This window comes from Phalangium opilio, unplaced genomic scaffold (assembly GCF_054372755.1).
Source record: "Phalangium opilio isolate 3A_F unplaced genomic scaffold, DU_Popi_V2 ptg000113l_1, whole genome shotgun sequence".
Lineage (NCBI taxonomy): Eukaryota > Metazoa > Arthropoda > Arachnida > Opiliones > Phalangiidae > Phalangium > Phalangium opilio.
The window spans coordinates 3,129,139-3,152,644 of record NW_028324209.1 but is presented as its reverse complement, the minus strand read 5'-3'; the positions used below and the strand labels follow the sequence as shown (position 1 = coordinate 3,152,644).

The following is a 23,506-nucleotide window of genomic DNA, read 5'->3' as shown; positions in this document are numbered from 1 at the left end:
TTAGCTACTCGGACCTCTCCCGCCTTTCTAGAGCACGGCAACTCCGCGAGCAAGTAGCAGACTAATCACTATTCCCGTAGTTATCGCGCCTTCACGCGGATGTCTAGCGTCTGGCACGAGAAAGTCACGTTCGCTTACAATAATTAAGCAAATTAAACGGTAATTTACTCATTTCGATAATCACTTATGGTTTAAATCACGGTTTTACTCACATTAGCTCTACATTTTTAATGGTTTTTATTAGTAAAATGCCCAACCGCTTAAAGCGTGGGAAACTCTGTTCAACCGAGGCTTAAGCATAATGACGTAGCAAGTGACGTAACCTCTCAAAAAGAAATCGAAAGGTCAAGGTCAATTTTTCCCGCTACATTTAAATTGAACTACTCCACGTTTTCAACACGTGTTTTTGGCCTATAATAATTCAAACTAAAAATGGTTCGAGTGAAGTATAGATACTTTTTGTGCGAAGTTATAGCTGAAGATTTTTTAAATCCCAGACAACTTAAACTAACTTTCAGCCAATCCTCAATTTTGTATAGTGTAGTTGATGCAATAACTATGATGTATGGTGATTATGGTGCAGGGGTGACTAACAATGGACTTTGTATTAAAATATACAACCCCTACACTAGAATATTTTTACTAAGAGCCAAAAGGGCTCATCATACTATTGTCGCTGCCTCCCTGCCCTTTGTTCAAAAAATTAATGGTAAAGAAATCTCAATAAGGCTATTACATCTTGGTGGAACAATTAGAACTTGTTTAAACTTCCTTAAAAAGTACGATCATCAAGAACTAACGCTACTAATTAATCGATGCAAAACTGATGAGGAAAAAGAACTAATTAAAAAAGAAATTAAGACAACTTATAAAACATTGGGTGTCGAAGATAATGATGATGAATAAAAAATGTTTCAATTTCTTGAATAATTCAAAATATTCGAATTTATTCTTTTTTTCTTTACTAATAATAAAAATTGAGCGTACGCTCGCTCTTCATGAAAAACAAAATAGAACCAATAGTAACGTAACATTTTTACGTTACAGTGGTAGAACCCACAAATGGTTAATATTTATATACAGATTATTTACAAAGGGTACCTTATAATAAATATTTACAGTTTTATTAACCTTGAGAAACAACCAGTTTCTTTAGAAAAACTGCCTAACCAACTCGAGACTATCCCAATTTCAATATGAAAATTTTAAAGTTAAGTATTATTAAACTTCATAGACCCTTAAATGGGTTCTACGCTGGTTAATGACCAAAAACGAAAAAAAAAAAAAATTTGGTTATCAAGAAGACTTTTCATCCGAAGATAATTTACGTTTTTTGGATTTCCCTCTATCGGAATCTTCACCACCACTATCAGGGAGCTCTTTCGCGACAGCAATGCCCTCCTGTTCCAATATTTCCAGCGACCACTTATAATTAATCTCGGGGAAATAAGTTGATAACAATTCGCGGAATTGAATTTCGACAATTTTGGCCGCCTTGTAAAGTTCCGATCCTTTCTGCTAGTGGGATTAAGAGAGAGAAAAAAAAAAGGGGGTTCGGTATATAGTACTTATCTTTAACCACTAAGCCCAAAAAAAAAAAAAAAATAATAAAACCTAATAAAGCGTTAAGGGGTTAATAAAGAAACTAAAGTAGGGTTACGTTAAACTAAGAATTCCCAAACCAAAACCAAATCAAATGCAAATAAAAGACACAAACAGAGAAAAATTCATTCAAAAGGCAAATACTCACGTAACCTGATGGATTCTGTTCAAGTTTCACAGCGCGAAATGGCTGAAATTTAAATTAAATGAAAAAAAAAAGAGGACCTTGGATTAAACCAACCAGGAAAAAATAGTAATAGTAGTGTTTTTAAAAACCATGCAGATATTATAATTGTTTTAGTATAATTTAGGCATCCCAGGGAAACTTTATAGGGATACGATTTAGGTTCAGCAGAATATAGTTTTAAGTATAAGTGTAAGGGGATATTATTATATATACCTCGTTAAACATGATACAGTTCTTGAAAATAAGTCTTATGTCCGAGACAAATTCGTCAATATCTTCATAATGATTAAAGTGACTGGGATTTAACTTCTGTTTCACCGTTCGAAAATCCATTGGTTTTGTAATCATCTTGTAATAGTTGGGAACCTATAAAGTGATAATGACAATAACGCGTTTCAATTGGGTTCTTTTAATTAGTTTCTAGGCATCATAGTAATGGCTAATTATCTACGAAGGAGTTAGTTAAATAGGAATAGGAATAGGGTTGCCACAAGTTAAGGAATTTAAAAATGGACCAGAAAGATCAGGGAAAAGTTCAGTGGTGTGCGAGTCCCGTTTTTTTCGGTTTCGAGCCGAGTCCGAGTATCGAAACTAATTTCTTATCGAGTATCGAGCCGAGTCTCAAAAATGCTTTCGAGTATAGAGTATTTAGATTGGTCAAATTTTGGTTCTTTCGAGTAATTATCGAGTCTCAAATATTGACTTGTCGAGTAGCAATTTTGTAAATTTCTTGAAAATAACGAAGATGTTCAATTATCTAATATCTAACTAGTTCAAAAAGATTGTTAGTGGTCAATTAAACATTGAACGGGTGATTTTCAAAATAAATGCTCATGAACTCATCGTCTGCTATAGTTGTAAGCCTCGGACTCGAGTATTTAAGATGTTAAAAAAGCTACTCGAATCTGTCTCAAGTATCTCAATGTGTTGTTATCGAGTATCGAGTCGAGTACTCCGCTCGATACTCAAACTTAACGAGTACTCGCACACCCCTGGAAAAGTTGAGTTTCAATGTTGAATGTTATACTGTTTGCCTATACTTTTGGCCTAAAATGATCAGGAAAAAAAATCGAGAAAAATATGGAATTTAAATCTGAAAATTTCGTGGCAACCCTTGGTTATAATATAGACCAGCACCGAGTCACGCACCGTCTTGCTTACGGGATCGTGAAATGGTGGACTCTTTTCGTGACATAACAGCTCCAGTAATATTCTTTCACAAAGCTAAGGGGTTCGCAAAAAAAAAATAAAAGAATATAAAATTAAAACTTGTTATTAAAAAATAATCTAAGGATATCCCAATTCCTCATCTCATATCGTACCAGGAGGTCTCGTCCACTGAGTCCAACTGGGTTTTTACGTTTTGAGGCCTGGGATTCTTTAGGAATGGGGCAGTGCTTTACATCCATACAAAGTAGGCAAGTCCAATCCTCGCTAATTAATAAGAAAAAAAAATAGAAAAGGCAAAGTACTTTATACGAACACTTTTACTCTGAGATAAATTTGTGTATAAATATATAACATTTTTCAAACAAAAACAAGACATTTTGTTGAGTTTTTTTTTTGTACAATATTTGATGAAGTATATGGAAAGATTCATTGGCAAGGCTTAAATTTCTTAAAGGGAATGAATGATTGATGGAGAAATTTACCTAGGTGTGGAGGTTAAAGTAGGCACGTGGCACTGCAAATGAAAAACTCTCGGGCATTTTCCGCAACATAACAATTCCCCACCTGTAACAAACATTTTTGGTACACCATTTGGGGTTGGGCCTAAAACTTAATAGGAATGTGCGAAACGAACGAATTTATCTATCATGACTTGCAAAAAATAAACTTGCCAAGGCCTACCATAAGCCTCGCTTATAATTCTGAAACTGGAGTAATTACAATTATAATTTGAGGTTAAGTTTTATTTTGTACATTATAGGACTAGATTTAAATAAGTATTGAAAATGGATGACGTTGGCTTTGTCTCCAAAATATTAGGCCTTGGTCACGGGTTTGTTTAAGGCGATTTCGGAATTATTCCATTAAAAAAATATATATATTCGCACAGTCCTATGGAAAGGTTTTGGGGGGAACTACTAGGGCTTGGAAAATGATTCTCTCGTGTGGAAAGTACCGTCGTGACAAACTCCGCAATAGTCTTCGTTAGGGTCTTCCTGTTGTTGGTCGTCATCTTCTTCTTCCTCTTGGTCTTCTTCCCGTTGTTCTTGTTTAATGGTGACATTCGCGTTAGTAGAACCAGTAGTATTAGCGTTTGTCGTATTAATTGTCACGTCTTCAAAAAATGACCAAAAAGTTAAATTTATTTTACACACTACTCGCGCGGATCATATTAACCGTCTATGGAGCAAACCTTTACTCGGACTTAATTTCCTATTAGCACTCGCATCTTGCCTTAAACTATGACTTTCCACTATTTGTATTTTCATCGAATCTGGTTCGATAATAATAACGTCCTCGACATCGTTTGCCGTACGCGACCTAGCCATTCGAGCTCTTTTAATCGCGCCCGCCGCCGCCGCATCATTGCTGGAGGAACAATCATAATAAAAAATTTTGTTAACTCCAACGCACCCCTTTAGTCGAGACTCGGGGGGGGTTACATAGATATTTCAGACATATTTACCTCGAATCTTCCGAGCTATGATTGTTACCGTTATTATTTAACACTATAAAGAAAAAATAAACAACCGTTAAACGCCGTTATAACAAACAAAAAGATACGAAAGTCTTAAAAAATTAAAATACCTGGGGGGTTATTCACGTTTTCCGAATGTACACGTGGCGAATTCTATAGATGAGACAAAAATAATTACCCCCTAATTTTAATTCAAATTAATGCTAAAAGATATCTTACTTCCGTTATAGTTAAGGCCGATCGCTTTCCTAAAGCACTTTGTAGCAGATTACTTATCGAACTCGATCCATGATCACTCTAAACAACAAACAAAATCATTCGTTAAACAATTTACGGTAACAAGCCGTCACAACTTACTATTTTCTTCGCTGTATCTATTTCGTGTTTATTATTTGTATTTATGACGCTAACGCTGGCTACATTATCATTTCTACTAACTGTTTTTGGAATTGTCGTAATAGTCATAGATTTTTTGCTGTAAAAACGAAATTAAACCCTTTTCTTTCTCGTCGTCTTAATCTAACATCGATTAAACTTTATAAGTAAGAAGACACTTACGTATCGATAACTGTCGCTGTAAGACCAGCTGGAATGGATATATTTTTAACGGAACTATTGTCGGTTGCTTTATTAACGGGAGCTGGCATTATTTTAACTGGAGACGGAGTTATTTTAACCGCCGGAGAAGGTGTAATTTTAACTGGTGAAGGTGTTATTTTCACCGGAGACCCCGACCTGTTGGAAATGTTGGAAGTTTGTTGCCTCATGTGCGGAGGTAAACCGGAAATTACATTGGCTGAAAATTGATATAGCATAATTGTTGACGAATCATATAATTTTTGTAAACAGAATCATAATGGCAAGCAGCGAGAATGTATAGTTAAAACGACATTGAGACAAGAATTTTAACTGCCACCAAGGCAATAATGTCACGGACTATTATACTGACTGACACTACTGACAAATCCAATTGCTAACGCGATGGAAACTGAAAAAACATTAAAGAAGTGTTGAAAAACCTCGTTAAAGGTTCCCGCGATAGCTTAGCAAAGCGCGTTAAAACTATTTCAACTAAATATACGTCTTTCTTCCGTTTAAGGTTAAGAATGTCACGATTCTCACGAACGAACGATACTCTTGCCGAGTGCAACAACAATAACAAATTACGTAAATTGTTAAAAAAAAGAAAACTTCGGAAAAACAAAGAGCAAAGATCACCTTGCGAATGCGAAGCAATGGAATTGTTAGAGCTGTTAGCAGCTGGGGTCTGATTAGTATTAATTCTCCCATCACCAACGTTGGTAGTTGTAGTTGTTATCCCACCTTGTATCGAAACGGATCCACCAGACGTCGATGGAAAATGCGTCAACTTGTTCGTGTTGCCCATATTCAAGATTTTGCTCATATTATTAGTGTCAATCATAATGACTTGCGGTTGAGCGGGTTGAGGCGGTTGAACTCTTTGCAACTGAGGCGGTTGTTGTTGTTGTTGTTGTACCTGAACTTGTCTTTGAGGAGTTTGCTGAACAACTGGTTGGGGACGAGGTTGAATTTGTTGAGGAACTTGCCGTTGTTGAGCTTGCATTTGATGGACTTGATTAGTGGCGCGTTGTTGAGGTTGGGGTTGCAATCTTTGTTGCTGCTGCTGTTGCTGCTGATTAGGAAAGGTTCTAATTTGATTGCTTCTTTGTTGCATTGAATTGACTTGGTTTCCCATGGGTTGATGGTGAATCGTGTTTGTCTGACTACCGCCTTGCGGATTAACAATCACTTGTCGCGGAGCGGCGTTACCACTATTGGCATACTGCGGTTGACGGTTCACAGTTTGGTTGGTCATGGGTGTTCGCGAATTGATGCTGGAATTATAACTGTTACAAAACAAGTCGATCTTAAAAAGACAAAGCCCTTCACCAAACGCTTCAGAGCTCTGGCATATGGGAGCAACTTTAACCTAACAGACTTGTAGAATTCTTCAAGGTAGGTTACATTTTTCCCGATGAATACCCCTACTTGCCAGAACTCAAAAATAAAAAAGTTTTCATCTAACTTGATTTGTTTAGTGGGTTGCGCAGCCACAGCGGAGGAATTCTGAACTGGTCTGATAGTTAATCCAGGGTTGCGAGGCAATGTGACTTGGGATACAGCTGCCGGTTGCTGTCTTTGTTGTTGAGCTTGAAGTTGGTGTTGCTGCTGCTGAACTTGCTGTTGGTGCCTCTGTTGCTGTTGCTGCTGAACTTGCATTTGGTGTTGAACCTGTTGCTGGTGATGTTGTTGCTGGGCCTGTAATTGGTGTAATTGCTGAATCTACAAATTAACGGTGGAACAGATATAACGATGGACGTTTTTGAAGCGGACACGGACTCGAATAAGGCAATGAATGACAGAGAAAGACGCCGAACGATGCCCTTACTCGGTTGTGATGTTGAATGCTCTGTTGCATCTGGGCTTGATTAGGAGGCCTCATATGACTCATGGGCATTCCGCGATATGATTGAGGGGGCATCATCTGATTCGGGTATTGGCCGGGCATTCGATTCATTGGCGCGTTGGGGTTTCCCGATGGCGGTAAATACTGCTTAGAAGCATTAGGAGGAGTCAGGAGGTTTCTAAGTACAGTCTGGTTAACTGCTGAAGTTACCATCTGACTTTGCGGTGACTGACTCGGTTGCGCCCCGTATCTAGGTGCGGACCCCGAACCAGCACCCATCAGAGGCGGTGGAGGCGGCGGAACTACTTGTCTAGACATCGCCGCTATATTACTATTAAACTGGACACAAACCGCGGTACAGAAATTATTACCAACAAACAACTTCGATAAAAACGAGACAAATTAACTAGCCATAACGTAAAAACTTACGGGTGGGACACTTAAATGAGGTCCCGGATAACCGGACATCATCTGAGGAGGGGCGGCGTTAAAAGGTTGATTTCTAAGTAATGGACTTGCCGTTCGACCAGCGGCCGGCGGTGAAGCGATGGAATTCAAACCCAACGGTTGTCCATCAACAACTAAACTTCCATATCGACTAATGTACTGAGTTAAGATATCCCCTTCGTATGTAAAGGATATATTGACAACATGTTGAGGATTGGGGACTTCGCAACGTTTTTGTAACACATGACGTAACTGTAAATCGAGTTCGTTAATTAAAGTTCGCGTTAAACTAAGCTACAATTCTTTTAATTAAAAACCTGATTATTTATAGCCCTTTTACTGGAAACTAAGGCGACGTCACTTCCGTTTTTAATAGCGGCATCCGCGAATTGCATACAGTGATTCAGCCTCGATGCCAAATTAACTAATTCTTCGTTTTTCTTTTGCAATTGGCCTTTTTTCTTGCCGCAAATTGCGGTTAACTCTTGCAAAAGTAATTTACCACGGTTGTTAATTTCTTGGATAAATCTACGTTAAGGAAATAAAATTTGAGCCTATTCTACAAACGCCGTAGTCCTTTCAAAATGTCTTACTTGACGGCGAATGTTTTGACGTCATTACTAACAACTTGTTCGCGTTTAGTTATTTCTTGATGTCTTTGACTTATCAAACCTTGGGCTGTTTGAATGTAGGCTAATTTCTCGACCGTTTTAGCCAAGAGATTTTTTAAATGATGTTTGTGTTGTTCAGCCGCGTCTGATAAAAATTGGTATTTATGTTCGCGGTGTTCGACTAATTGACAATCGCGACACGTTAGTTTGTCGCAAGTTTCGCAATAGAGTTTTAAGTGTTCCTGAAACGTAACCGATCAAAAGGACCTTTTTGTTAAAACCAAAAAACACTATACAAGAACAGGAGTGAATGTCACGAGTTCGTACTTGTTTATGAAGTGGACAAAAAAGAAACTTTTCACGAGGTTGCGACCCCGCTTTTTCACCCTCCATTTCTTCCTTTGATCTAATATTGTGATCTTTGGTAACTCGCACCCTTTGGTGGGCGCTAATGCAAGCCTCGCACAACCATTCCTGGCAATCAGCGCAAAACCCTGAAGATTCTTCGCTCTCATCGCAACTCGTGCATGGAGGCGACGTTGATTTCTTTTCGCCACTACCTTCTTCGGGACCTAAAGTTTTGTCCACCGATTTCAAATTTTTAAATTTATCATACACGTTCGTATCCTAAAGAACCTAAGCTTTGTCTTTGCGAGTTTTACATTCCTAAACTTAGGGCAGGGTTAATACTAAACTTCCTAAACAAACTTCGCTCATTGTTGCAATTTTAAAAAGAGTATATAAGCATCGCTTTTAATCAAATTAACAGTTGTAAAAAACTGCTAGTTTTAAAAAACCACATCATACAGATATTTCATACAAGCGGGCAATAAGGACTAGCGTTTAACAACCACTTTCGGAACAGCATTGACACCATGAACTTCCTAAAATTTCACGGGTCACCCTCTAACTCAGGCAGTATCAATACTTTAGAGTAAAGGCCTCTTCAGACGATAAAACGTTTTTGACTCATTCAGATAAGTCGAGTGGAGTGAAATAGTTGGCACGTGTGAACAAGTTGAATCACCATATTAAAAACTGATCACTGACTCAACTTTTTGACCCATCTTTAGTATCGTCTGAGTAGGCCTTAAGATGTTTTAAGAACTTTGAGCCGTCTTTGTCATTGGCCAAGCAAATGTGGCCCAAGTATATGGAATTTAAATCTTTTGTACTTACCCTTCTCGTTATCATTGGACTGTTGCGTAATATGCTCTAATAGAAAAAGGTGGTCAATCGCTTCATCGGGATTTATTTCTTGTTCACAAGTCGGACAAAGAACTTGTTTCGGTTTAGTCCCTAAAGAGAAATTAAAGCGGAAAATTAGAACAATCTATCAAATACGAACAACTTCCGATGGTAACCCCGAAAAAAATCCCTAGCACCCTTTCCACCATGAGGTATGTTTCAGTAATAAAGTCACAACGTGGAAACAACGTTTACAGAAAAGAGTTGTAAATACCCACGTTGTTAAAATGTTGCGCTTTGTCCACTTCCTGATGGGTAGGTTTACGGTTAAAACGATGCATTTATTTAAGGTAAAAACTACTGGATTTGAGAATATTTTAAAGAGTTTAGAAAACGTTCACACTGGCTCGTAAAGCCAATGTCGAGCTAAGCTCAGGGTTCGGACAAAATTTTTATATTGAAAATCCCTGACTTCTCCAGCTTATCCCTGACGAAATTCTGCCAATATCCCTGACCATTTTAAGGTGTTCACTAGAGCCCACTTCATCACACCTGGACCATATTTAGCATTGCTCGAAACTTGGTTTGATATACCAAACGAAATCCCAAACATATCCCTGACCTTTTAGGACAAAACTTTAAATCCCCGACTCCCCCCCCCCACTTTCCAAATCCCTGACTTATCCAGGTTCCGTACGAACTCTGTTACTATTCCGAAGGCTAAAATGTGCTATTCACTAGAACGGGGACTTTCTCTGAGGATTTTGAAGAACATGATTATGATGTCCCGGAAAAATCGACGGAAGAGCCCAAGCGTGTGCAAGAGCCTTACGAGGTGAAGTAATTACAATGGGAATTAGGCCTATTAAGCTTTAACTATTTACTAGATAATTTGGCCTGGTAACGCGTCTAAAAACCTTAAGTAAAAACTAACGATTTCGAAATGAACTTAGCTAAGATATAACAGCGCGAACGCGACCCTCTTTTTCCCGAAGTGAATTGCAGTCTCCCTTTCACCTCCGCGGCAATTCAAGCAGTTGAATTCGGGGATTATCCGTGAGTTGACAATTACGTTACTGAGAGCAATACGAGATATACAGGTGCAAAAGAGAGAAGAGAGTCGGGGAAAACCATAACAACCGAGAGAGAAATTGGGAAAACCTATAGCAACTATCCTAAAGGAATGGTAAACTATAACAAAGACGTTTTCTCTCTACCAGGAGTCCAATCAAGCCATCTCAATATCATCAAGTCTCCAACATGTTCATAATTATTAACTTATTTAGATAAATATACTCAAGACTTCAAATTTAAACTGACTCATTCATGAAGTGTATTTTTTCTTTTTTAATTATTGCTAATAAAATAAATTTTAAATTAAAACATTTCATCATTTACTTCTAACTTCACATAAAGCGAATTCAAAAATGTTTTCTCCCTTTCTCTCTCTCTCTCTCTCTCTCTCTCTCTCTCTCTCTCTCTCTCTCTCTCTCTCTCTCTCTCTCTCTCTCTCTCTCTCTCTCTCTCTCTCTCTCTCTCTCTCTCTCTCTCTCTCTCTCTCTCTCTCTCTCTTTTTTTTTAATTTTAGCTAAGCCTATTTTGAGATCAGCCAAAGCTTGAAACATAAAAAATAATCTCAAAATATCTTGATACTATTATTCACTCTCCAAAGATAAAAAAGATTAGATTATTTTCCGAGTAGTTTCCCTAAAGGATATCTACAATTCTGAATCAAACATACTAAAATAAAGAGTTTCCTTTAACATAATTTCCCATGAAAGTAAATGTTTCCAACTAGGCCTACAATCTTTCATATAATCCCAAGGTCGAAAAGTTCGAAACCCCTTTTAGATTGAAGATTTTTAAGAAATCTAGGTCATCAAAATAGTTAATCCGTCGCAAATACAGCAATTTCATAGCAATTTGCAATATTTGTAATTTATAACTCCGAAGGGGGGAGAGTTAATGTATACATTTCCTTCCCCATTTCTCGGTAATTAAATTTAGGCTTAACGGAAAGGGGATTTTGAACCCGAGAGTACATGTACAATTCCTGGTATAGAGATCCCTTAGAAAAGTAATGAGATATTTCGAAACGGCTTCCTATTGGTTCCCGAAATACTGCAGATACGTGGCGACCAATAGCGTTTCACTTTGGATAAGGGTTTACAATTTCATGCCAGTAAACCTGGACGCTTGCCAAAAACCGGTTTACATCCCCCCGGAACTTGATACCCCCGTTTTTGATTAGGGCTTTATCACTCAGCAAAATTGCCATGTCACTTGATATCGTTGCCTAGCAACCCGAACCTACTATTGATTTTTAAGATGAAAGGGCCGATTTAGGCTTAAGTCAGGAGAGACGCCAAGAATGGGGAAAACAAAATGGCGGCTATAAGCATTTGCCTCGGTAATCAGTCGATATTTATCGACCAACCTGAAGTAGAATTACGACTGAATATCGTTACAGTCGTAAGCCTTGGCTCGAACAAATTTCTACGAATCAAAATCACAGTTTATACGCAAAACAAGGCAATACATCATTGCGAAAATTAATGAAAAAACGCTAGAGGGGAAACTAGCCTAGTCACAAAATGTAATCATAAAATTTGGATCTAGGTCGGTCTGGTCTGACTTCACGTTTGCTGACGGTTTTGACGGTTGGTTTCCCTCCCCACCTTTCCCTCCTGGAAAATCCACTATTTACCGTTTCACTTGAAGGAATAAAATTCCCCAAGAAAATTTCTAAGTCTTTCCGATAAAAAAAAAAAAAAAAAAAGGAAAAATAAGGACATGAAAAGAAACCTGGCAAGAAGCTCATTCCATGAAGTAGAAGTAACGCAAATCCCCTTTATACGGATAGAGCACTCAGGAGTGCATTGGAGACCGTTCTCAGTGGGCGTTGTCGATTTATCCGATATACAGGGTGTTTTAACAAGGGTGGTAGATTGAAGTACAGTTCTATGGGCAGTTTTGAGTCTAAAATGTTCTATGACACTTTGCCTTAAGGAACACCTATTACAAGTTATGATTAGTGTTTTACTGACGAATATTGTCTTTCAACTTCGTACTTAAATTTAAGAGGTGCAACTATAAGTTTTTAACGGTGGCAATAACGGCAAAATGTTTTACATTTTCGATTCAAAGTCGCCCAAATAACAGACTATACTTCCGTCCTACCACCCTTTTTAGAACACCCTGTGTAATTATAGTTTTCCCTAAAGCAATTTTGCCAGATCATTCGAGTGTCAATAGAGATTCAGTTTGCATCAGTACTTGAGCAACTTGGCTCACAGAGTTCCTGACAACATTGCACTTAAGTTAAAGCCGAGAGAAGGGGACGAAATTTTCAAGTCCCGCTTTCCTTAGAGGAAATATCCATTCTTTTCGGGTGTGATAATACTTCATGTAATGAACTTCTGACTTACAAGAAATTACCGTGTTTGCGTTTTCAAAACGAGTATCGGGAGTATCTTGCAAGTAACGTTGTTAGTCACCGTACGCTAGCGCCACCAAGTGTCGTTTCCGGGAACGACAAATAATTGCATTTTTTGATCATTAGTGCTGGAACGAAGCAAGGTGGCGTTTAACAATACGAACAGGGGAGAATATATTAAATTTTTGGAGGAGTATTGTTTTGTTTGTCGCGTGAGGTCTTTCAAATAAGGCTGATGGATGCGAATGTGACAGATGGTCGTTGGCCATATGTCAGCGAGTGTATTCACATTATGAAAGAGAAGGCACGTGTAAAAACATACGAATTTCATAATCCGAATAAAATAAGTTTAAAACAGACCTTGAGAAGTCACTCGAAATGTTTTGAGAGGTGATCATGAGGCCCGATGGTTGCATCTACTGATTATAATGTGATCACGGACGCGTTGCGTTTACTAAATGTATCACTAAATGGGTGGGGGTTCGTCTACTGATCAAGAGGCGATCACCCGGATGTAGTCTATTGATAATAAGGTTCTATTTACTGATCATGCGATCATTGCGTTTAACGAAGGTCGTGCTTACATACGAACGTCGCGTTCATCGATCAAAAGCGTTGATCATACGAACGTCGCGTTCATCGATCAAAAGCGTTGATCATACGAACGTCGCGTTCATCGATCAAAAGCGTTGATCATACGAACGTCGCGTTCATCGATCAAAAGCGTTGATCATACGAACGTCGCGTTCATCGATCAAAAGCGTTGATCATACGAACGTCGCGTTCATCGATCAAAAGCGTTGATCATACGAACGTCGCGTTCATCGATCAAAAGCGTTGATCATACGAACGTCGCGTTCATCGATCAAAAGCGTTGATCATACGAACGTCGCGTTCATCGATCAAAAGCGTTGATCATACGAACGTCGCGTTCATCGATCAAAAGCGTTGATCATACGAACGTCGCGTTCATCGATCAAAAGCGTTGATCATACGAACGTCGCGTTCATCGATCAAAAGCGTTGATCATACGAACGTCGCGTTCATCGATCAAAAGCGTTGATCATACGAACGTCGCGTTCATCGATCAAAAGCGTTGATCCAACGAACGTCGCGTTCATCGATCAAAAGCGTTGATCAAAAGAACGTCGCGTTCATCGATCAAAAGCGTTGATCAAAAGAACGCGACGTCGCGTTCATCGATCAAAAGCGTTGATCAAAAGAGCGTCGCGTTCATCGATCAAAAGCGTTGATCAAACGAACGTCGCGTTCATCGATCAATAGCGTTGATCAAACGAACGTCGCGTTCGACGATCAAAAGCGTTAACTGGTCACGATTTGATCCACAGAAGGTAGCATATACTGATCATAAACCATTCGGTCTAAATAGTATTGATCAATTGATAACATTGCACATTGGCTATGATCTACCCCCATTATATTGCAACATAAGCCTTATTGATCAACACTAAGCCCCGTCTGAAAATTAAACTGAATCTCTTCCCTCCCCCAGGTTTACCATCAGATTCGAAACTGATTAAATCCTGAAACCCTCATCTACGATGACTCAGCAATATGGCGCCTATGTTCTCTTTCAACATTAGGGTACGGTCGATTGAGCAAGAACAATAAACAAAGCGCTTTTTACCTCTCCGAGTGACGTATGTCACGGAGAGGTTCTAATTTCGACGTGTCTGTGTGTGTGTCTGTCTGTCTGTCTGTCTGTCTGTCTGTCTGTCTGTCTGTTGTTATTGACTTACACCCCAGGGGACCGTGTTCGCAGTTTCCGAATTGAAGCAAATGTGTTCGCTATTTCCGGACCGTATTCACAGTTCCCGGAAATTTCAAAACTTGAATCTATCCACAAATCAACTGGCCACTATTACTTCATCTGACTAGTCAATTGTCTATTCTACATGAATACCAATCTGTACTTATTGGCTTCAAACACCACCATTTTGTGGTCTTTGTCCATTCCACATAGACACCAGTCTGCACTTACTGGCTTCTATCACCATCATTTTCCGGTCTTTGTTTTTGTCCATCCCACATGGACACCAGTTTGTACACCTGGCATCTAACACCACCATCTTCTGGTCTTTGTTTTTGTCCATCCCACATGGACACCAGTCTGTACACCTGGCTTCTAACACCACCATCTTCTGGTCTTTGTTTTTGTCCATCCCACATGGAGACCAGTCTGTACACCTGGCATCTAACACCACCATCTTCTGGTCTTTGTTTTTGTCCATCCCACATGGACACCAGTCTGTACACCTGGCTTCTAACACCACCATCTTCTGGTCTTTGTTTTTGTCCATCCCACATGGACACCAGTCTGTACACCTGGCTTCTAACACCACCATCTTCTGGTCTTTGTTTTTGTCCATCCCACATGGACACCAGTCTGTACACCTGGCTTCTACTCCTTAAGGTTAAGACATACGCGGCGATCGGCCAGGGTTACGAGAAACGTCCGGCCTCCCAATGGTGGGGCTTCCACCAAAGGTTCACGCAATTGCGCTGTTCTTATCCATAGCTGCGATTCGACACCCTTATATACTACCTATTTGATGAAGGCGAAGCAACCGGCGTATGCTTCATTTCAAACGCCAATATTAGTCAAGTCTCTCAAGAATGTTTAATTGTTCTTTTTCAAAACGATGTAACGTTCAATAAGGCGAATAACTAACGAAGAAAATATTAAATATTAATTATATTTATTTTAATATTTAAGATAATCTTGTTTCTCAATTCAAAATTAATACGGAAAGAGTTAAAAGCAGTCTATGTTTTTGTCTGTATGTGTCCGTCCGTTGTTACAGTAGTGCGCTGCGTTAGAAGTTCGTTTTGTTTTGATGTGTAAAGAAACCATAATATTCCCTTTATCCTTAATATAAAGTGAATATGTGGAAATATTTTTCGTAATTATGATGCATTTCGTACTTTTGTAGCTTTAAAGCTCTATTTCATTTTGATATTCCAAAGATTTTTTTAAATATTATTATTTAAAATTGATGTTTATATATTACTTAAGCTATACAACATCTGTTTATAGCATAATCCTTTCTAAAATCACAGTAAATACAAGCACAATGCTACTATGTTGGTCAAATGACCTCTTATTTGTCCATAGGCCTAGTGAACCAAAAAGTAAACGTTTGGGTTTGGTTTTCGTTTCTGTATGCAGAGACATTAACGGTTCAGAGTGAGCCGAAAGTTAAATACACTTTTAAATAATTAGGCTTAAATTTTATTATCATGGTGGAAATCTGGGCCGCGTTCAGCAGAGCCCAGCGTTGCTGAACGCGGCCCAGGGATTTTGTTTTTGAATTTTGACGTTACGGTTCTTAGCGCTGAGCTAGCGCGGTCTTCAAAGAAAATAGTCGGCTTTTTGGGTAACGTGACGTAAAACGCGTAGTTCTCAGCTTGGCGAAAAAACTATGGAGGAATTAATACAAATAGCTCTATGGGACTATAGCTATTTAATTGGCGTGAAACCAGTTGATCACGCGAGAATTTTAAGATATATGTTAGTTTCTAATTTTAATTATAAAAGTTGTTATCTATCTATATAAATATGTTATCCTACAATTTTTGTTAAGCCTTGGTACCTTGCACGCTTTATTAGGCTAGCGTCATTTATAAAACGCCGATGACCCGTTTTTCCCCCATCGGATGATTTTAATGTGTACAAGTATATCATTATTGGATGTAAAATGTCGTCTGATTTACAGTAAATTTGCTATGCTTTGTATACTGCTTTAATATTTCATAAATTTTAACTTAAGAAACATTTCCATATCTGGGTAAATAAGTTTGTAAGTAGTCGTCTTGACTCGGAGAGGTAATATTTTGGTTTTCCCAACTTGTTTTAATACAATTTAGGCCCTTTCATTTCGTATTCCAGTTGCCACTGCCACCTCCCCCTCTCCTAAAACCCGTACAAAATCCACTTCACCCCTCAGCAAAAATGTTCATATTTTCCTAAAGAAAATGACGTCAAGGGGGGTTGAACAATTTTCACACAATAGCCGAGGCCAAAGCCACGCTTTTTTTTTAAAAAAAAAAAGAAATTTGGCAAGCAGCCAACAGTACGCCTATCCAACTCGAAGATGAATAGTACCAACCATCTCAGCAATACACGATGCACGGCAAAGGCCTATCGATTTTTGCTACAAACAACATCGGAGAAATTTCCCAAGGACAACCGTGTTTCACGCCACCCACGTTTCCTGCACCAGCACTTTGTCATCAAAGCCCTCCACAGTCTTACTACTTCTTTCCCTTTCTCATTCCCCCCCCCCCCCCCCCCCGATTACAATCGCCACAAAAGTTCCCTGTGGCTAGGGACCTACACGAAATGGATTTGAAAACCTAAAGGAAATAAGGGCCTTCAATGTGGGATTATAGGAAAATTACTTGCCCGCCTTTTCAAAAAATGGCGCAGGAGGTGTAGTGAGGCTCGCGAACACGTGGGCAGTGTGAGTTATACCAGAAGTTCACTACTCAAAATACATAGCCTTCGGCAGTTTCCTTGTTATGCCTCAACCTTTCCATGAATAATATTTACTTCATGAAATTAACTTCTGGAAAAAAATTAGTAATTCTAGTAACCTACAGGTGGCAAGGCTTAGGAAAACACATTTGCCAGAAACGTTTTCAAGATTTTTAGTCTTTACATGAAGTCTTATATTTTTCAGTAATTCCTTTTGTACTTATTCGTGCAAAACTAATTTAGTTGGTTCGTAGCGCGTAAACATGAAAAGAGGAGGCTCATCTACACAAAGGTTCAAATATGGTTCTATTTATCGATTTGTTTCGGGAGGGAGGGACCAAACACTCATTATAATTAAAAGGGAACGTAATCACACTTGTGCGTGACGCTTCATTAATAATGAAACAAACAAAATCTCATTAGCAGAAAACATACACTTAAGCCTTGGCCAAACTGGTTCAGAGATAATCCAAGGTAAAAAAGGTTAACCCTAATTTTTCCCCCATGAGCTAAGACCACTCTTCCTAGTACTTCAAAATGGCTTCCCATTCCCACCTAAGTTTCCATGACTTGAAGTCATGATTCAAGCCTTATCCATCCCACAAAGATTACATTCCCTCAGGCGCTACTAAATCACCATGACTCATAAAGCTTGAAGTCATGATCTAAGCCTTATCCAATCCATCCCATGACGATCACATCCCCCAGGCACTACTAAACCACCCAATCACGTGACCAGATTTTTAGTAAAAGGCCAATCTTCACCCTGCATCCGCCATTTTTTCAAACCCCTCCCTGGCCTTTCGGAAAAACATTAATTTTCTACGTTCGTCATTCACGTCTAGACTAATCCCTTTTCCAACCCCCCCCCTCCATCTCAAACTGCTCCAGCGGTCTAGATAATGAGTTGGCGCACTGCCAAAAAGGGGCGAAAATGGGGGTTAAAACTACACCAGTGTAAGGCCCCCTAAGTCCTTCGGAGCCGAATGCACAGCACTCTGCTTGTATCTCGAGTTTGCGGAGGGGGGAGGGAGCAGATAAGTACCAAAAAGGGGAAGAACGGCGAAACTAAGTGATCGATCACATAACTCGGGGAGGAAACAAAGAATTCGACCTCGGGTTATCCACCCACGAGCTTCCTCCAAATTTTCTCTCCAAAGCCTCAGGGAAGGCTGCAGAGTCGGGCGGATGTGAAGGCAAAACTACTCGATAAATTCCTAGTTTTCGGGTCGTTCGAAGACTTGGAACGAAACGAGTTTTGCAGATTTTTCTCTCTCGCTTCTCAGAGTTTCCCGAGTCGCAAAAATATAAGAACAAGCGAAATACAAAAAAAACTTTATCACCCCGTAGCGAATAAACTTGTTTCTCGAAAGTTTTATCTTTCTACTTTTTTGGTGCGCGCTCTCTCTCAGCACGAAAAAATAAGCTGCGTTTAGTGCGCGCGAAATTGGGGAAAAGGGGGGGGAGCAATAGCTAAGGGGAGAGAGAATATAAATAGATCAATTATTTGAACATTTCTATTCTGATACGAAGTTCATTCGTTGTAGTAGATCACGCGCATATATTCTTGAATTGAATTGCCCCCCCCCCACGGGTCCTCAATTTCGGGTGAAAAAAAAACCGGTTTTTAAAACTGGGAATTTGGGCCCCCTAAAATTTATGGGAAATTATCCCACTATTTATTTTTTGCTAGAAAAAATAAATAAATTTTCCACAGAGTGTTTATGTTTTAATGACTCATTGACATCAAGTGAAACACATAAAAATTAAATTGTCCTTGAGGGAGTATCAGTAATTGTGTTGTTTCTGACTAACAAAATACACAAATATTTTTGCAACAAATGTCATGTGTCATTTTTGGAACTGGCAAACAATCAACTGAAACGTTCCCCCCACATAAATTTCGATTACATGGAAATTAGTTTTATCATAAATATACTTGGAAGCACATAAAAGAAAAATACATACACTTGAAGTGCATAAATGGGTTTGGAAAATAATTGTTAACTTGTCAAACACTCGCATATATTGTAAACAAACATGTTTGACATTTTAAGGATGCATGCCATGATTTTGAAAGGGCAATGTCACCATGAATTTAATCATGAAAACATGAATAAATCATTGTTCATCAACAGATTTTTTTATGATGCTGCCCATTTGTATATTATGTTTTTTTTGTAATTTTTTTTGACCAAACCAATTCAGTAACCTTTGACCCCAGATATACTAAAAACATGAACTTACCAATTGGTTCAGGAGTGACTGTTGATGGACTAGGTGTTGCTCTGGTAATTAAACAAGTCTTACAAGCACTGTGCAAACACGGCAACAACTTTGGTTCAGTACTTTCTGTCAGTTCATTTTTACAAAAGATGCACTTTGGTTCTAACCATTTGTCCCCAGAACTGGTACTCAAGTCCGCACTACTTAATTCATCTTTTATGACCACTTCACTGGGACTGGTCAAGCCTGTATCTGACAACAGTGTATTGAAGTCCATGGGTTCATCAGTCACTGTTTCAGTCTGTCCCTCCTCTTCCAAATCAACCAGTGGGTGTTGTTTATCACACGCGTTAACTTGGGCTTCAATAACCACGTCAGGGTCATCATTGTCACCCGCGGGGTCATCAGGGTCGTCGGGTTCATTGTCTACGTCGCCAGTGATTAATTCGGGCGTGGGGGTAGGGGTGGGGTTGGGTGCAGCTTCGGGTTCGGGAGCTTCGGTGTCATCTTCACTATTATTTTCATTTACCTCATTATCTTCATCTTGTTCTTCTTCCTGTTGGACTTCGTTAGAATCGTTTTCCACGTTTTCCGAATGTTGCGAGGCTTCCGATTGTTCATCGTCATCTTTTAGCGAGGAAGCGTTTTGTTCCTCTGGACTTTGGGCCTCTTCTTCCGGCTGCGGGGAACCGGCATCACCGTCCGATTCATTTTCCTCGTCCTCTTCCTCGGGTGAATTAGGGTTAGATGCGTTAGGACTTGGTGTTTTTGATTTTCCGTCTTCGGGTTCGGGGCTATCTTTCCCGGCGGCGGCGGTTTCGTCTTCCGTGTTAGGGGACGAGGGTAAACTCATTTTGACCACCAATGACGCTGCTCCGTCTTTTTGTCCGTTTACGCGAACTTCGCGACTAAATTATAGCTCGATAAGTCTTTATACGGCTTTAAATAAATAAAAATACTGAAATAATAAAGGGTTTTCTACTTTACCCTCGTCGTAGTTTCATGATAGAGTACGGGGTTTCAACGCAACTCCTCGCGATTGATGCCGATGACGTTCTGCATAAACTCCCGCCATTTACTACATTCCCTTTTGTTAAATTGTTATTAGGCCTATTTTTCTTAGTCGCGCCTTCGGCGCGTGTGCCGACATCTTACGGGAAATAGAAAACACGATATTACCCGCCAAATTTGAATTACATTACGAGCACGTGTCCAACTGTTCCCGGAGTTTCTCACTGCAATATAGGAAAATAATAAATAAAGACGCCAAAATTATAAATAGAATAATTTTTATTTGAAGATAACGTTCTTTTCTCTTAGGAAATACCATTATAAATGCAGTTAAGGGAGAACTAAACATTTTTTTAGCTACATACATTCATTTTCATATTGAAAGACTGTGAACGTATTAAATATTTTTCATAAACAAATCTACAGAAAGACTCGCTTAAGAAAATATTTCAAAACAATCACCTGGTCCACACAAACCAGTAGCTTTAATTATCATGAAAAGCATAAAATTTGATAGTAAAACAATATTGTTTACAAAAATTGATTGGTTTTCAAGGTAACTAAAAACCATAAACAAATACATATATAAAACATTGTCTTTTTGCTTTTTAAAACTAATTATTATTATGCCAAGTTTTTGACTAGATATTTTTGAAATAGGGTATTACTATTTTTATTATTTTTGGTTTTTGTGTGAAATGTTTTCTGATAGTTCGATGTGATTAAAAATTATTTCCAATCTGAATTTTACGTTAGTAAACTTAAATGAGTAAAATTAAAATTATACGCTGCGTATTAATTAGTGCACCGTTTCGTTTAGTTACATTTTCTAGATATTTTTAAATTTAGATAGAGGTCAATTCTAGCGATAAAATTAGAAAAAGTTGGTTAAAAGCTGACCAGAAATACTAATTTTAAATTAAGTGTAATTTCTTTAATTATTGACCAATTTTGACCTACTTTGTCTTGAACCGAAGCTCAAACTAACCTCTACCTAAATCTAACAATTAAAATGACCCAAAACATTTTAACTTATAAGAAAAGGTTCATTTTCACGGCTCAAGAATACAAGCTACCCTGTTTGGCACCTTTTGGTAGTGCTGCGCGAGTACTCGATAAGAGTCGAGTACTCGATTGAGTTTTTCGAGCCAAAAGTTGAAGGCTCGCGCAGCCCTACCTTTTGGGGTAATTATTCGCCTTATTCAATGACTCTACTAACTAATAGTGGCAAATTTAATTTCCCGATCAACATTAAATATGTTTATATCCTAACACCGATAAAATCTAAATTAATTTGAATAATTGTTGCGGTTTTCCTCTCTAACTACGAGATAATTTGCTATTTTTTGTTTCGAAGGATTGAGCTAAAAAATGTTTGGAAATTAAATTAGGTTACGTTAAATTGTTATAGTGGACCTTCGTGAATGTTAATAATTCATTAATGAAGGTTAAATGAAGTGTTTAATTATTTACAATTTAGTTCAAAGTGTCAGGCCTCTTTTGTACTCTTGTGTATATTTTTAATATATTTTTTTGTTTTAATTCTTTCCAAACTCGCGAACTCTCGATTTGAGCAGTTTTACGAGAAAATAATTTTATATTTCCTAACATTGATTCATTAATGTTTTTGCATCAGACTAATTAATTACTTTAATTGATGTTTAGAACAAATGTTTTCGTTTTTTGCAAATTAGTATCACAAACTAAGCCTACAATGGACAGTGTGTTAGAGAACAGTTGTGATAGACAATAGTAAGGTTTTGAAAAAGGAATTGGGTTTGATACTCGCAAACATTTTTGATAAATGAAATTAGGCGAGACCAAGAAGTGATATCTAGTTTGTTAGGGAGAAGGTATAACATGCCTAAGTATTCGCGCGCCATAGTCCTGCAGTCCCCCTTTCAAAATACAAGGGGGGACGTAAAAGGAGGCCCCGGGCTATTTCGCCTCTCCTCAGTCGGAAAATACGTAATTTTCGTCATTCGCGTCGCGCTGACGTGCGTTTTCAAGAACCAATAAGATGCTGGTTGTAATTTAGAGACGGGGATGAACTCCGGACCTACGTTTGGATTGGATATAAAGCTGGAAATGTGGCGAATTTATACCTTCTCACTAATAAACTAGATATCACTTCTTGGCGAGACTTATCAAGATTTTTTCGCGTAATATTTTCACGAAATAGCCTCAAAAATTATACTTGAATAGCAAAATAACAAACCTTTAAATCGAAGTTAACGTTATAGTTGCGTATCTGAAAACTTTAAAAATAGCTAAACATTTAATTTAAAAATAGGCCTGACAATTGAATTGAATTACTTCGAAACCCTAAAAAAATTAAAGGTAGGAATTTGAATTTGATTGGAAAAATTTCAAATATAGTCAGAAATATTTGAAAAACTGGAAAATACAATATAAAAGTAACGAAATAACCGCCTCTCTTCCACGTTTTTCTCAATTATTATTATTTTTTTTTTTACGTATCGACAGATTAGATTTTAAAATATATATAATATCTTTGGCTAATAAAACTTCGTTCGTAAATTCGTTTAAATATAAGTTAGTATTCTAAATTTGTTTCTCTTTAAAACTAAATATTAACTAAACCTAAATCATAATTATAATTATAATAACAACTCACTATAAAACCAAAATATTAAAAAAACGTAAAAGTAAATTAAATTTACGTTTAAAATTTTTGGTTTTAATTTATTTAATGCCCCTTTCTAAAACGAGTAAAAAAAAACTTAAAAAAAAAGAAAAGAAAGGAAAGGACATTCTTACGTGTTTAAACATAAAAAATCAGGAGAACCACCAATGTGAAATGGCGTAGAGAATTACTTGCAGTATAAGAACGGAAACAATGAGAGTGAGATCGGAACGTTGGGCTAAAATATCTCCATTTCGCCTTTGTTGGGCCATAACCGACTCCAAATGTCGTTGAAGGGTTTGTAAGGACGTTTGCATCTCTTTTAAAATTTGCTGTTGAGGAAGCAAGGCTTTTTCAAGCGCCGCTTCTTGCTTTTTAATCGAATTAGTAGGTTTTGATACTACAACGCCGGGTGGTGCCGGATGCATGCCTAGTGGACCTATAGATAACACACACCGTGCAAAATTAAGAGTTAAGTCGCAGCCAAAAGCGCTAATTATTTTAGTAGCGTTTACAATAAGGGGATCGCGACTTTTCCCTATAAATAAACCCAAAAATAAAATTAGTAGTAGTAAATG

General features: G+C 38.1%; 3 protein-coding genes across 8 annotated transcripts in view; 1 reads left to right on the top strand and 2 right to left on the bottom strand.

Annotated features, from left to right (window-relative positions):
• Window positions 1–424: 424 nt before the first annotated feature.
• Pop5 (POP5 ribonuclease P/MRP subunit) lies at window positions 425–937 on the top strand. The gene has a single exon (XM_089853155.1). The coding sequence runs from the start codon at window positions 433–435 to the stop codon at window positions 904–906; it is 474 nt and encodes a 157-aa protein (XP_089709281.1). The 5' UTR covers window positions 425–432; the 3' UTR covers window positions 907–937.
• Window positions 919–20,777, bottom strand: bon (tripartite motif-containing protein bonus). Its single transcript, XM_089853279.1, has 26 exons — window positions 20,744–20,777; window positions 20,647–20,667; window positions 20,258–20,420; window positions 19,292–20,178; window positions 9,102–9,221; window positions 8,250–8,494; window positions 7,905–8,164; window positions 7,629–7,839; window positions 7,294–7,563; window positions 7,075–7,203; window positions 6,847–7,008; window positions 6,484–6,740; window positions 5,655–6,304; window positions 4,995–5,232; window positions 4,794–4,911; window positions 4,656–4,733; window positions 4,547–4,589; window positions 4,425–4,467; window positions 4,152–4,327; window positions 3,915–4,073; window positions 3,442–3,523; window positions 3,112–3,223; window positions 2,939–3,013; window positions 2,003–2,155; window positions 1,751–1,792; window positions 919–1,518 (listed from the first exon to the last, which is right to left on the bottom strand). Exons 1-26 carry the CDS (start codon window positions 20,775–20,777, stop codon window positions 1,297–1,299), a joined length of 4,950 nt encoding a protein of 1,649 aa, XP_089709405.1. The 3' UTR covers window positions 919–1,296.
• The window catches only part of Orp8 (Oxysterol-binding protein-related protein 8), a 101,785-nt gene continuing 98,821 nt past the window's right edge, over window positions 20,543–23,506 (bottom strand). For all 6 annotated transcript variants that reach the window (XM_089853137.1, XM_089853138.1, XM_089853139.1 and 3 more), the window contains one exon: window positions 20,543–23,367. In XM_089853137.1, the coding sequence (XP_089709263.1) occupies window positions 23,081–23,367 (287 nt within the window). In that variant the 3' untranslated portion in view covers window positions 20,543–23,080. The remainder of the gene's footprint in view (window positions 23,368–23,506) is intronic.

Bases quoted from the DNA above. Each gene is read 5' to 3' on its own strand.
- Pop5 (XM_089853155.1), top strand. From the start codon at position 433: ATGGTTCGAGTGAAGTATAGATACTTTTTGTGCGAAGTTATAGCTGAA.
- bon (XM_089853279.1), bottom strand. From the start codon at position 20,777: ATGATAATTAAAGCTACTGGTTTGTGTGGACCAG. The intron at 7,009-7,074 runs GTAACTTCAGCA...GCTTCTAAGCAG, and splicing joins AGTCACCGCAAAGTCAGATG to TATTTACCGCCATCGGGAAA. The intron at 6,741-6,846 runs GTAAGGGCATCG...GTTAATTTGTAG, and splicing joins GCATTCAACATCACAACCGA to ATTCAGCAATTACACCAATT.